Source organism: Parasteatoda tepidariorum, chromosome 8 (genome assembly GCF_982258835.1).
Source record: "Parasteatoda tepidariorum strain Cologne lab strain chromosome 8, Ptep-v5.0, whole genome shotgun sequence".
Taxonomy (NCBI): Eukaryota; Metazoa; Arthropoda; class Arachnida; order Araneae; family Theridiidae; genus Parasteatoda; species Parasteatoda tepidariorum.
This window is the reverse complement of record NC_141762.1, coordinates 41,951,416-41,966,680: the sequence shown is the minus strand read 5'-3', so window position 1 is coordinate 41,966,680 and position 15,265 is coordinate 41,951,416. Positions and strand designations below refer to the sequence as shown.

General features: G+C 29.9%; 1 protein-coding gene across 12 annotated transcripts in view; it reads right to left on the bottom strand.

The window, feature by feature from the left end:
- The window catches only part of sif (guanine nucleotide exchange factor still life), a 156,705-nt gene that overhangs the window by 11,036 nt on the left and 130,404 nt on the right, over positions 1-15,265 (bottom strand). For 8 of the 12 annotated variants that reach the window (XM_071180820.2, XM_016074968.4, XM_016074983.4 and 5 more), the window contains 5 exons: positions 13,806-14,111; positions 11,133-11,263; positions 8,508-8,696; positions 2,808-3,002; positions 1,378-1,486 (listed from right to left, as the gene is read on the bottom strand). In XM_071180820.2, coding sequence (XP_071036921.1) covers positions 1,378-1,486; positions 2,808-3,002; positions 8,508-8,696; positions 11,133-11,263; positions 13,806-14,111 — 930 coding nt within the window. The remainder of the gene's footprint in view (positions 1-1,377; positions 1,487-2,807; positions 3,003-8,507; positions 8,697-11,132; positions 11,264-13,805; positions 14,112-15,265) is intronic. The other 4 variants (XM_071180822.2, XM_071180817.2, XM_071180816.2 and 1 more) reach the window with 1 other exon arrangement.

Sequence of the window (15,265 nt, the reverse complement as noted above, 5' to 3'; positions counted from 1 at the left end):
ATCAATTCTGCTGAAAACTACACCGAAAATGATTGGAACAGATTGACCAGACTCATGAAGCTTGATGACATGGAATTTCATGACTTTGTAAACGTAGATGATGCAGTAACAGTGTGTGGTCAGTGGGATGACAATGATATTATCGCTCAAACGAAAGCTTCTTGTGAACTATCAGAGGAAGAGGATAAGGAAATCGAAGATTTACAGCCCAATGTTACTAACAAACAAGCACTTTCTGCAGTGGACACTGTAAGGAGATTTATTGAGAGGCAGCCGAATATGTCAGAAGAGACATTTAAAGCTATAGTCCACTTAGAAAGTGTTATAGACAAACCTTCTTACACATCTCTGAAGCAAACAGCAATTGAATATTTCTTTAAATGAAAGTGTAAAAAGTGTTTTTAGAATAAATATGGAATAGTAAATAAGGTATGTAAAGAGCATTTCTCTTTATTCTACCATCGATAATAAGCGATTTTGGATAATTCGAATTTTCGATATTTCGAACTTCTTCGAGATATCGAGGTTTGACTGTATAATTTTTTAATAATTTTTAATAATAATTTTCGATAATTGAATCAGTCCGAAGACAAACTATCTTCAAAGAAAATTCACTATAGACGACTTGTTTTCGAACTCGTCGATTCCAGTGTTGTAGTGGCAATTTTTCATCAGAGGAATGCTCAGTATTTAAAAATTTTATGAACATTTTTCTTTAAATAATATGTTGAAGTATTATAATTTTTTTTTCGTTTCTACCTGCAGTTGGTTTAAAATTCTCTAAATAATAACCACTTTAAAGTCAGGTTTTTCGCAAGTAATTAAAATTCATTACGCAATTTAATGCTGAATAAAAAATAGCAGATATAAAGGCTTGTTAAATGGTTGCATTAAATTTTTACCTTTATCAGGAACGGTATGGTGTGATTGCGATTCTCATTGTCGTTATTTTTTGTCGTACTTGATGTATTTTCATATAAAATATTTCATTTTATTTGATTCTTTATTTTTTGAGTTGCACGCTAAAATGTTTGCTTCTTAACTTTAGGACATGAGTGAGGACTAAAATGAATGTACGTATCTCAAATTTTCATGTGTTCAGAAAAATTGAACTATGATTGTAGGTAATACGCTTAAACTTTGAAATATACTTTTAGCTGAATTTAAGTTGTAAATTTTCTTTTTAATTTCGAAGAAAAATAAATATTATGAGCTGGTCAACACATTTAAAGGCGTTTTGAGAACATTTTTCATTTTGTTTAGAAATACAATTAGATAATAGCCGCATAACTGCATTTTTCACTCAAACTGGCTCAGTCAGTTTTTTTAAAACTTAGCAAACTAAGATGATAATGTTGTATCAATAAAGTGATTTACCTGGATGAAGCACTTTCTGAGCCTTTGAGTGACTGGCACAAAACGAACTATACAACTTGAACTGATCTGCATAGTACAGAAAAGAATTTCCCAATGCAAACAAGACATTCTAGAAAACAGAAATGATTTAACGAAGCAAGTTATTTTCAATGAAAGTGTTTACAAATATTATAACAATGCATTTGAAGAAACTTTATTACCATGTTATAGTAATACTAAAATTTAAAAATCTGACTTTAATGATTCTATAAGGGCTGCCCAAATGAAAATTGACTGCACTTGATAGTATCAGAAATGCAACAGCAATAGCAATGTTACACTTCAGAGATATAAAATAATATAAGAGACAACAAATTGCTTATAACTGATTAGCTAGTTCGCATGAGAGCATTTAAAGTGAATGTGAAGTGAGTGAAAAATTATGCCTAGAAAAGTAATAAAATTTTTAAGGGCAGAAAAAGAGCATAATGTCTAAAAAAATGACTGTGGACAAATGACATAAAAGTTTACTAGAAGGTCTTACATCAATAAGTGATCTGTCTAAATCCAGGGACAGCGAACACCCGTGATCTCCAATAAAGCCATTTCTTGCTCATATTTTGATTAGAGGCAATCGAAGAGTTACAACTCGTTAAATTTGTCTAGCATTTTGTCTAAGTGAAAGAACAGAACATCTAAAGATTTTACTACTCCTAGTTGTTCTGTTCTAGTCACACCCGCCATCTTAGCACAACTTCACATTCACTTCAATTTGTTTCTTGCAAACTAGTGAATCAGATACACTTCTCTTGCCATTCATTATAACCCCGAATGGTGGAGTTACTGTATTTCTGACGCTATTGCACGTGGCATAGTTTTCGGTGGAAAAATATTATATCTTTGCAAAGTCTTACTCCTAAAAAAATGGGACACTGAATGGTATTGACACTCCACCGAACGCTCTGAAGCATTGTGTTAGAAGGTTCGGTTCTTCTCGCAACAAAGTGAAGTTTCAAAACAATTATTTAAAATATCAGAAGAATAGAAGGATCCATTATTTTGTTAAAAGTGTTCTTTGACATTGGGAAAAATTATCAGAATTAATTACAAATGGTCAGCAACTAAGTTTAAGTATGATGCCTTGTTCTGAAAATAGAAATCCTTCTTGTACACAAAGCAAAAGTCCCAAAGCATGTTGGGATAAAAATTTTTTTTTCATACTACACTAAAGCTCTAAGGGCAACACCGAGGCGGAATAGTTTATTCACATAAATGGTTTCAACTGGTCATGGAATATCTATCGACTAATGTATAAATTTGATTAAAATTGTTAGATATTTTATCATGAAGAGCATCTGAACTGAATTAAGTGTACGCAGTTTTGAAGCAAAATCTTTAGTAAAGACGGTGAGATAGAAAGGCACAAATTATTCCCAGACTCAATAATTTACCTTGAATTGGGAAGGAAGCTCGAATTTAGCAAAGTCCGGTTCAGCGGATATCGCTTCTTCTAAGCTCTGAAGGAAAACTCTTTGAAACTGTACAATCTCTTGTATATTGCCGAAAAGTGCGTTGATTTCAGCGTTTGACAGGAACGTTTCTTTCTTCATTGGCTCAAGGTAGTGCTCTAGCAAACTGTTCAGGTGCTGAAACAGGAGAAAAGAAGTAAGTGTTTCTAAGAAACTAACTGCAGCTTGACCAAACATTGCGAAAGAAACAAGGTCTTTCTTCAGAGTACGTTTTCAAAGTAATTTTTTTATACAAACGTAATCCGAATCAATATTAATAACTGAAGCACTGTATATATATATATATATATATATATATATATATATATATATATATATATATATATATATATATATATATATATATATATATATATATATATATATATATATATATATATATAATGCAATATAGAATGAACATGGGGAAAATATAGATCATCAATTTGGATCTGTATTGTTCTTCTCTACATGGTGAGCTAAGGACATGCACTCAACTTTAAAAAATGATTATTTCAGAAATATTTAGTTGCCTGATTAAAGCTAAAAATACACACAACTTTTTTTAATAATTATTGTGTGGTATATTTTGTTATTAGTAGTACGTTTATTGTAATTTTCATCTCTTGTAACTAATCCAGAAAATTTTTCTATTAAACCAGGGCTTTCTTCTAATGAGCATTGGGTTAGTTTATATTCTGTAAAAAAATTCCGAATCAAATTACGGTAAAAGTACCAGCCCCAGGGTGCCAGCACTTTTTCCCGTAATTTGATCCGAAACTTTTCACAGTGTAGTTTTAAAATCATAAGATCCGAAATCGGTTGTGCAGCAACAAAAGTAAATGGTATTTGAAATACTTAGGTAAGCTGTTCAAAAAGTGCTTATAGACTAAGTTTGAGGATCGAAAAACTGTAAAAAGAAGAAAATATTTCTAAGGCTTTTTCTTAATTAAAAATTTAAATTATTTTGTAATTTTATATTTAGATAATATATTATATTTGGATAGTATATTATATTTAGGTTTTTCAGCAGGCTTCCAATTTCTGGAAACGGTTTGAAAATAAAAAAAAAAATATTCAAAGATTGAAAGGAACATCTAGAAAATAGAGTAGAGATATCTGTATCTCAATGGTGTTTTCATTTTTTTATGGAGTTATTTTCGATTTTTGATAGTTTAAAATAATAATATCCAAATGAATAGCTTGCATTCTAAGTAAACTTTGAGCATCATTTTGGAAGTGCGGGCCAATTGTATTTTCAATTTATGGATTCTTGTTGGTTGCTAAATTTATAATTAACTATTTGTATGCCATGTGTCAATGGCTAAGTGCAAGAGATTTAATTTTTATTGTAGTTGAAAGATTTAATAATTTTTAAAAAATGGTCCCTATTGTGTTTCATAACACTTCAAATTTAGACAATTTTATCTTTATTGTAATAGATATATTTAATCATTTTAATAAAGGTCTTCATTGTATTTCATATTATATTTCCAATTTAGACAAAAATGTGATGCCTTTAAAATAGATGGCATTAATTAATAAATAGTAATGGATAAAACGTTGATTCGTCAATATCAAATACATTTGTATACAATATGTAAAATTGTATAATATTGCTTATTAAGTTAATTTAGTAAAGACAATTTATTAGTATATATAGGTTTAAATAAATCATTCACATATACAGAAAGATAAAGGAAGTATAAATGGACTCTATATCAGAAATACAATAGAACCCTGCTAATCTGAACTAATTGTTATTACTGCCTGTTCGGATTACCGAAATTATGGATTATATGAATAAAAAAAAGCTCATTTTAACCATATATTAGTATAAAAAAACATACGTTGGAAATTATAAGCATAGAGTTTCCACACAATTGCAATTTTTACTCACCATTTGTTTTATGAGATCATGCAGCTATTTCTTTTGAGATTGAGTATGTAAATCTTGTTATCAATCAATTGCTTTTCTCAATATATCGCAATCTCTATTCATGTGATTTTGATGCTATAACTTATATTCAAAACTGAATAATCCTAAATTCGTGTGATTCGTGGTGTTTTTTTAAAAACTTTTCTTTGAATCTTTTAATTTTTAAAGTTATATCATTACGCAAGATTGTACACAAGTAATCACGTTTTCAATATTATAGTATTATTCATGGTATTCATTCTCATGGCATGAAAATTCAAAATAACAAGTGCAGATACTGAGATATATAAATCTCACATTAAGATATTTACATATCTATTATGATAAATATAGATATTTAATATCCATATTTATCATATTTTGAATTATATAAATCTCTTATTTGAAAGATACACTGCAAATTTTTTGGAGTTTATTGAACGATAGTATCGCTTAAATTTCCTACAGCCTTAAAAAAGCGTTAGATTGAGCTATTTTATCGGACTTTTTAAAATATACGATACTGTTATTCAACTCATACTACAGGCACATATTTTAACTTAATATCAATTTACACCGTATTAGATTCAACATTGAGCAGATTTTTCTCAGAGTGTAGATAGTTTCGTCATCCATATCGCAACGCATAACCACGTGATTGATTTGGATTAATTGGTTTTTTGAATTGAATGTTGAAAATGTTGAATGTGACTTTTGGATCAAATGTTGTTCAAATTAGCTGAGTTCTATTCTACAGAAATTTTTGAAATAAAATTATGACTGAAACTTAAATAGAAACATAGATAAATTTAGTACTTTATTAAGGTTGCTATAAATTTTTACCATATTCCGGTTCAAGGGTTGTAATACTGCACTGAGTAAAAAATTATGGTCAAAAATACTAGACGTGGATGGTTGTTTCTAGAATGGCTTGAAAATTTCTTTGAATGGTAAAATTTACCATGTTTCTGGCGCTATGGGAACATCTCATTACCGAATTCTCATTTACCGAAGCGCTTTGAAAATGATTTTGGTAAAATTAACAAAAAATATGGTTTTATAGTATAGAATAAAACTTAGTTATTTTACCGTGATAGCTTAGAGCATGGCATAAACACCATTTATTCGGTTAAATTTGCTTTTTTGTATTTTTCACTAATTGTGTGGTAACAAGAACTATAACTTTGAAAACCAGAGCTTCCTGTCAACCGTTTACATATGTATGGAAAAATTACTGTATGAATGATCTAAATACCGTATATTTTGGTTTTAATAACCAGAATTATGTTTCTTTTTTGTATCAGAAATGTCACTATCACACAGTGCGGCAAGTTTTCAAGAATTTTGTTCTCAGTGTATGGTTCATTGTTGAAACGATTTTTTTAGAGCTTTTGTCACCATATTGCAATGTATATTCACACAATTAGAGCGAAGTAACTAGATTTTTGGATTGAAGGGTGTTCAGATTAGCTGGATTCTACTGTACAAGGGTTTCCAAGACGAACCTATGGGGATTATTCATTCCGACAAGAAATAGGAAATGCGAGTTACTTTAGTCATGGCGATATTTATGAAAGAAACCTATACTGAACAAAACAAACAGACAAAGAAATAGGTTGGGGGAAAGCATATTATATTCAAGTGCACAAGACATACATACATAAGTAAAGAAAACGTGAAGAAAGAGTTTTTTTTAAAAAAAGCAAGCAACTATGAAAAAGAAAAGAAATACATAGTCCTGATTTTATATTGATGGTGCAGAAGGATGGTATATATACTGAAGTAAGTATAGAAAGGGATTATGGTCATCATGCGACAATATGTGGAGCGGTAGAAGAACGGGATTATTTCAATGAAAGGTCTGAATTACCTTTTTCAATGCTTCCACATACCAATCGACCAGGTCACTCATGTGCTGCACCAACAACATAAAGGACTAGGAGTCAGAAATAGCAGGGAAACAACACTTCCAAAAATGGGGCTTTTCTAAGGGAGTTCAAAACAGTCAAGTATATAAACTTTTAAGAAAATTAGATAGACATATGAGACCATGTGATGTTGTTTTTTCCCCTTTCCTGCTCTTGGATGGGCTGCATTTTGTGTTAGTGTTTTCTGTTGGGAGCAGAAATAAATGGTAACCAACACATGCAGGTATTCCGTGTATTTTAGCTCAAGAGCTTGGAATGCATGCGTGCGAAGTGGGAATTGAGTGCTTAAAGAAAATATATTCGTTTGTGGAAACAAATGAATCGGCAGATTAAAGAAAGGAACACGTCAAATATGGTGTTTTTTTTTAAAATTTTTTATTTATTTTATCATTTTATGGAAATAAACTTTTCTAATTTACTTGCTTATTATTTGAGTTGTTGAGTGCCAAAAACCTACTTTTGAGTTGAAACAATCAGCCTTTGATGATAAGTCCTGCAAATTTTGAGTCATTTAATAAATTAAATTTTTATTATTTTAATTTTTTATTATTTTAATTTTTTATTATTTTAAAAAATTGCATTTTATTAAAAATCTTTATTATTGATTTCACGATCAGCTTAGCACTGAACGATTCTAAAAATGTGGCAGTCTATGAGTGTAATCTATGAGTAGTATGCGAATCTAATCAGTCATCGCTGGGATTTCAACCACCGAAGCAACAGCTTCGCTGAGCCATGCAATTTTAGAATTCAAGCAAGTTGTTCAAAAATGAAAAAAATTATTCCATGCAATAATTCAATTTAGATTCTGATTTGTGATAGATTCTGATTAGATTAGATTCTTGTGTTGATTAGATTCTGATTAGATTTATATTATTGGCCAAATGAAATAAATTTCCGTATTTTATGTAAGCTACACATAATTGAATACATATCAAAATGCGAGTCAATACGGTAACTAATTTCTAGAGGAAAAAAAAAGAATTTCTAGATGTTTGTTCCATTCTTTAAACAGGTGATTCAAATGTAAATTGATAATTGCGTTTGCGTGCAGCAATAAAACATATAAAAAGTTTATACATAAACAAACTTGAATTTTTTTCGACGAAATTTGAGTAGTTGTAAAGTTTTAATTCGTAATTTGATAATGTATCAATCTAAATCAAATTTAATCTTTGAATGAGTTAAGAAACTGTCAAACAATAAAATGATTGTCATTAATAAAAAAAATTGCAAATTGGAAATTTTTGATCATGTAACACTAACATTCTTAATTCTAGATCTCCTGAAATTTCTGATTGCACCCAAATTCCGACTGAAATGAATATTTTCTTTTTTAAAGTTAGATTTAGTTTTGTTCCACACAAATTCTTCTTGTATTTACAAATTTAAAAAAAATTGCTTCACAACTGTTCATCAGTATAGGTCTTTTAGTAAAAACGATACGATTTTTATATACACGTATTAGCATTGAAGTCATAGTCGAAAAATCAATGGTTAATTTAATACTGTATAAGGCCTTTCAATATTCTATTACGGTAAAACGATGACTCAATCAATGCAATTTGGTTTTATAAAACGTTTTCTCTGTTAAAAATGTAAAAAAGTATATACGTATTTAAAACGAAGTCTTATTTTGACACTTAAAAAATAATTAAAATCATGCATAATGGTGCGAACACATATGTGAAAGCATAGTCATTAAATTTGGTGTTTAATAACTTAGTTCTGTTTTAGTAAGGGTGTTTTAGAGGGATTTAAAAAAATAAATAATCTTATAATGTATGGATTGTATACCTTTACGTAAGTTCTTTCTGTATCTATAAGTTCCATAATCACTTTCCTTAGTTTCTCACCGTCGGATAGTTGTCTTGAAGGCATATAGGGTATGCTTGCAGAACCACTGCTCGCTGTGCTAGCACCACCGAGACTAGAGCTTCTCCTTTCCAAAGGAGCCCGGCAATATTCTGTGACTGTATCTGCAGTCTGAAATTTAGAAGACATTTCTGTGAAACTTAATCTACGGTTCTTACAGTATAATGAAGAAATTTGGTGAAATAAACAAAAAAATGCTTAACAGCTAATAAATATTCTATGCTTGCGAAGAAAAACAACGGGAACTATTTATGTTTTCACACTTCTTAAGATGCACCAGGTTTTGTATTTTCTTAATTTATTATTTTTCTATTATAATCGTCGTTGAACAGCTGATCCAATTGAGGGTTTATGGCTACCGATGTTTAACTCCGCAGCCTTGTAGTTTTGAACCCGATCCAGAAGACAAGAGATTTCCTGGATGAAGTATTGAGTAAAATTTGTCTTCGTGGAGAACCTTTTAATGAAACTAACCTGATTTTGCTTTACATGGAGAGGAGAGCTACGAAAACCTCTAGCGGTTAGTCTGACTGTGAGGGGACTCTTATCCGTCATCCGTCTGCGACGAAGGATATTTTTACGTCAGTATTGTGGTTCATCTGGACCACCTGTCAGAATTTGCATCGACCAGCCATCACTGGGATTCGAACCCGGTTCAACTTATTGGAAGGCAAGCACTCTATCCCCTGAGCCACCACGGCTCCTACACCAGGGTTGGAAATAAGCGGGCATTGTCGTTATTTGCACAAAATTTAAATTCAACAATTTGAAAAATTACACCCAGTTGTTATTTTTGGAGCCTAACTTCCAAAATACCTTTGCTCCGCGATTCGACTTGTTGTTGTCGTTGGCCATTTAGGGAAGAGGTGATATTGCTCTTGTTTTCCAGTGGCGCCATCTATAGCCAATAATTCGACTTCTGCCACACAAATACGTCGCAACCGTTTATAGAGCTGACCCACTCATACATCCATTCATTCATCCACAGATCGTAATTTTGACCTGTGCCAGAGAACGATCAATCTCCAATTCAGTACTCCCAAACGTATAATTTGTTATGTGAACATGGAAAACTTTGTGACCCGACAGATTTAACTTGCAATAGTCACCATTTACTACACGGGGAGTCTTTGGCCGGTGGAATCGAACTCATGACCACTTGGACATAGGTCCAACGATCTACCAACCAGGCTATACCAGCCCTTAAAAAATAAAAACTTTTTTTTTAATATAAAATTATTTTGAAAATCATTATATCATTGATACAAAACGTTATAAGGTAACTTAATTTTTACAATCGTTTTTCATGAGAAGATGCAATATATCTTTTATTTAATCTTAAGCTAATACACATTTTTGTATAAATTGAGATAAAAACGGGAATCAATGATTTTCAATATGATTTCACTTAAATTTTATTCCGAATCGTCTTATTCTGAAAGTTTGCAGTATATAAAATTATAGAGCCATGAAATTCATAGTTGAATCTCTATGTTTGAAATATATCTTTCAAAAAACTAACTTGAAAAAACCATTCTCCCATTTTACCAAACCATTGCCGTTTGAAAAATTATCATACATTCTTTTCAAACTATATGACTTAAAAATATAATTATTAGTTATAATTTTATAATCATTTATCTACCTTCTTTAAAAGTAAATTTTTCTATTCTTAAAGGGAAATACCAATGTAAAACTTTCAAAAAATTTGTTACATTTTATTTCATTCAATACACACATGGAAAGACTTTCCTAAAAATTTTCGCCAAAATTCATATAAATAAAAATGAATATAGTACAACTGTGTAGCTTTCGCGCGCTTTAAATAACGTTTTTTCAAAACAACAAACTTCCCTCTCATATTTAGTAAATCCTTAAATTTTAACTATATTCACTTGTAAATTTAGCAGCATGAATTTAATTGATATATTTTCTATTGTACAATATTGTATCGCAGCAGAACATTTTTATGTAGATTTTGGAAAATTAAATGTTAAATCCTGAATAATGAATAACTTTAAATTTAATATGCCAAGTATTTCATTATAAAAATTGGATATGGTTTTAAAAATTTTTTTTCGGTATGAGAGTATAGTGCAATGGTTAGTGCGTCTTCTTAATCATTTTTTAAAATTCGTTTCCAGGCGATAATTGAGTTCTCGTTCACTCTTACTTTTATGTTCTATTTTCAAATCAGGTCCGTTATTCTATAACTTGAATTGCATAAATTTTGATAAAATTCGTATCTTCAAACTAGTTAAAATCGTAATTAAATTAAATTGACAAAATTTTCACTTGGTCAGCGTTTTACAGGAAATGATCTCACCAAAAACAAACTTTTTTTTCTCTTTTTACAGTACTTATTCTATTTTATCGACGCATTTTAACTCTTATCACACATATAGAAGAATTTAAAGATAAATATATATGCTATTATTTGATATGGGTTTCATAGCAACATTTAGAAGAATAGTTCTTTTATTTTTTCAGAAAAAATCACAATAGTGTTTCCCCTTAAGAGATTCATCAAAGATTCATCACTGTTACCTTTCTGCATGAATCTTCAATTACCTTCAAGATGCTATCAATTTGATCTACAGAGAGCGCTGAGGTATCGGCATTAGGAACAGGAGAAGGGGTCGGTCGACCAGAAGTTTCAGGAGATCTCTCAATAGAACCTTTTACAAGAAAAAAATCTAATGTTAATAAAAATCTTTTGTTAAATATGAAATTTATATTAATAGTAATGCAAAAAAAAGGCATTTTTCCCCTTAACACAGGTATGAAGCATCACTGAATATAATAACTTAAGTAAATTTTCTACGAAAATTAATACCAATAGTTTCCTATTTATTTTCTTACGCAAGTTTATTTATAATGTGCCCAAAGATTGATAAAATCAGCACAAAAATTAAATGCATTATTTCTAAAGAATTTCCTAAATATTTAGTAATAATTTTTAAAATGAATTCTAAACTTGCGTACAAAGTGTTTAACTGCATTAAAAAAAGTGTAGTATGAAAAGTAAACGTATAAAACAAAATAATTTTGTTTAACGTTTGATTTAGGCTCGTTTAAAAGTGAGTAATTTTAAAAAAAGCACAAATTTACTTCGTCGTTAACCCTTTGATGTAGATGGAGCACTGATGTTCCTTTCACATATTTTTTCTGATGCTCTAATTACAAGCAAAAATACATTTTAGTATTTTAAGCATCAGCAAAGCCACAACATCCTCTCTGCATGATTTTCTAGCGGATTTGCCAAGTAATGCTTTTTATTGCTACGACTGACAATTTTTTAACATTACAAATTACTTATCCTAATATATTTAATTAGATATCTCTTTTACTAAATAATTATTAAATATAAACCAATATTCAATATTTACATTTACTTCGATTCACTTCAAACTGAACTTTTAATAGTTTGTCAAAAGAAATGAAAAGTATGATTTATATTTAGCTTGAATTGCCATTCATATCATAATCAATCATTGTAAGAATAAAAAATAAAAATTTAGCAATATGATTCAATATTTAGTTCTAAAACCAACGTAGAAAAAAAATCTAGTGATAAAGTTTTAATCTGTAGGAGAGAAAAATTTACCTCAAAAGCATTTACTCAAATATCATGCCAGCAAATATAGCCCATAAATTATCTTTCTACATTAAACTATTTTTCTACATCAAAAAATCGCAAGTGGTGGCGATGCCAGGTCCGGTGAGGTGTCACTCTCAAATAACAAAAAAAAAAAAAAAAAAATTAATTAAATAAATAAATAAATAAAAATAAATTGTGATCGCTTTATTACGATCACTAGTTACCCATTGGTCAAATGCTTTTTTTCTTTTCTGGATTGACTCCGATAAACGCCACAACATTTCAAATCATGGGTCGCAGAAACTCACCGGTCGTCATAGCAACGCATGCAATGACGACGCATGCGCACTGTTTACTATTACTCTTGAACAGAGTTGAAAAGTATGATGACGTCTAAATAAGGTGCACACGCCATCAAACCCAAAACAACACCCATTTTACCAATGGGTAAAAAAAAAAAAAGAAAGAAAAAGAGAGCGATATTGCATGGTGCCAGATATAGATCCTCACATTTATAATGAATTTTTTTTAAATAAAAAAACTCAATAAAGAGCGATGAAATACGTTCCCCATTTGGATTGTTATAAGTCTCTTCAACGAGTAAAATTACTTCTCACTAATTTCGTCGTATTGAGTCACACAATCTCTATTCCTTAAGGTTAATTTTTTTCATGTATCGATCATTATTTTTTCAAGTCCAGACTTCTAGTTGCATATTTCGCTATGATTAGCATATTAACAAAATGTTCTTACATAAAGTTACAATAATTGTATATTTTGAAAACAAAATGTTCTGTGATACTTTAGCTTTTTTCGAAAAATACTTTCACTTAAGGATAAAAAACAATGAGGAAATATAAGCAATTACAGAAGCTGACATGTGAAGCCTGCTAGTAATATTAAAAATCAGCACTTGTTTAGTATTTATTTATCGTCACCCTTAAGATCTTTGTGGAAAGCAAAAAAGTTTAAATCAAATTTAAAAACTCATAAAAATAATTATCGAATATTTATTAATGAGATATTAAATTGAGAGGAGACTTTCCGTAGTTTTTAATTTTTACTTAAAATTTGGATGGGCCAAGAAAATGGGAAAATTAAAGAATACAAAACATAACGAAGAGATACAACGAAAATGGCCGGAACTAACACATTCTGATTACTACGCCAAGATTGTTTTTCTTTTTACTTACACCAATCAGCGTTTTTAAAGTTTTTTAAAATATACATTTGAAAGTTTTTCTTGTTCTTTCTTATTAAATTCTTCATAATTACTACTATTCTTATCGAGAGAATTTATATTTGTTGCCTCTTCTAACAAAATTGTAAACAATATCTATGCGAAATAGTCAATAATGGTGGAACATTACCCTATCTTCGTATATCCCTTAAAGATTCATTTTTAAAGCAGTTTTAAGCCTCGTTATTAGGCTCCGTATAGCGTCATTCGTTATAACTAAGTATAATAGATATTTGGGAATTAAAATAGATCAACATTCCTGAGGGTCATTCTTTCCCCAGTGTTTTTACAAATTTAACAAGAGGGTGTTCTATATTTGTAAGGAAAAAAATCCATGTTTCAAAAATACTAATACTAGTAATAGTGATCATCAACTCACTTGACTGTTGAGATTTGAGCAAATTTCCACCTTCTTTGCACCACATGGGTGAGGGGACAATGAGTTTTCCTATCATGTCCTCTGAGATGACCGAGTCGCCAGGCGGAGGAGGGCAGACAAGTGACTCGATGTAGTCATCAGTCGTAGTTCTCATGGCACTTGCTAGATCAGGAGGTTCTGTTCTCGAAGATCGCATCATCATACATAAAGACTGCTCTTCTTGCAATACACTTTCGATGTACATCATGTCCAAGTCACTAACTATGGCACCATTTATCACCATTATCTCGTCGCCTTTCATCAGACCTATAGGATAATAATTTTTGCATCACTATTGAAACTGACTAATGAAAAAATAAAGAATGAAATCAAATCATTCCATATGATGTGAGCTTTTTTATGTTTGATAATGTTTGAAATATTGAAGCAGATGTTTTTAGAACGTCTGCCTCCCTTCTATTAACACACTAGTATTGATTATTTTATTCCCTTCTTTGACCTGATTGTTCTCCAGACTAATTCTTCAGAGTTTGATAACGTATTTGCATTTTTTTCCTCACGCTTAAGAATTAATTTGCAATCCAAACCTGCCAAATTTTTGACTTCGTTTTCTATTAAAGATATGCATCGAGGACTGCCATTACATAATACATTTATTACATAATAAATTTATTATATAATAAATTAATTACATTCAGAATAACCGCATATAATGTATTGTTGTGACTAAAAGCAGTAATTGTAATCCGAAAATAATATGAAATCTTCCTTTTTGTTTAAAAGGAAATTTCAACGCAATAAAAGAATGTCAACTGCTTTTATTAATGTATTGTTGTGATTAAAAGCAGTAATTGTAGTTCGAAATTAATGCGAAAATTTTCCTCTTGTTTAAAATGAAATTTCAACGCAATAAAAGAATGTCAACTGCTTTTAATGTATTGTTGTGACTGAAAGCAGTAATTCCTTTCCATAATTAATATGAAATCTTTTTCTTTTTTTTTTGTTTAAAATGAAATTTCAAAACAATAAAGGAATGTTAACTGCTTTTATTAATGTATTGTTGTGACTAAAAACAGTAATTGTAGTCCGAAATTAATATTAAATTTTTCTTTTTGTTTAAAAAGAAATTTCAACGCAATAAAAGAATGTCAACTGCTTTTATTAATGTATTGTTGTGACTAAAAGCAGTAATTCTTTTCCGAAATTAATATGAATCTTTCTTTTTGTTTAAAATGAAATTTCAACGTAATAAAAGAATGTCATATGCTTTTATTAATGTATTGTTGTAACTAAAAGCAGTAATTCTTTTCCGAAATTAATACGGCCTTTTTCTTTTTGTTTAAAAGGAAATTTCAACGCAATAAAAGAATTTCAACTGTTTTTATCAATTTATAAAAATTCAACTAATAAAAATGATTCAGTTTTCTCACTATTTAATCAGAAAATGTTTTCAATTTGTC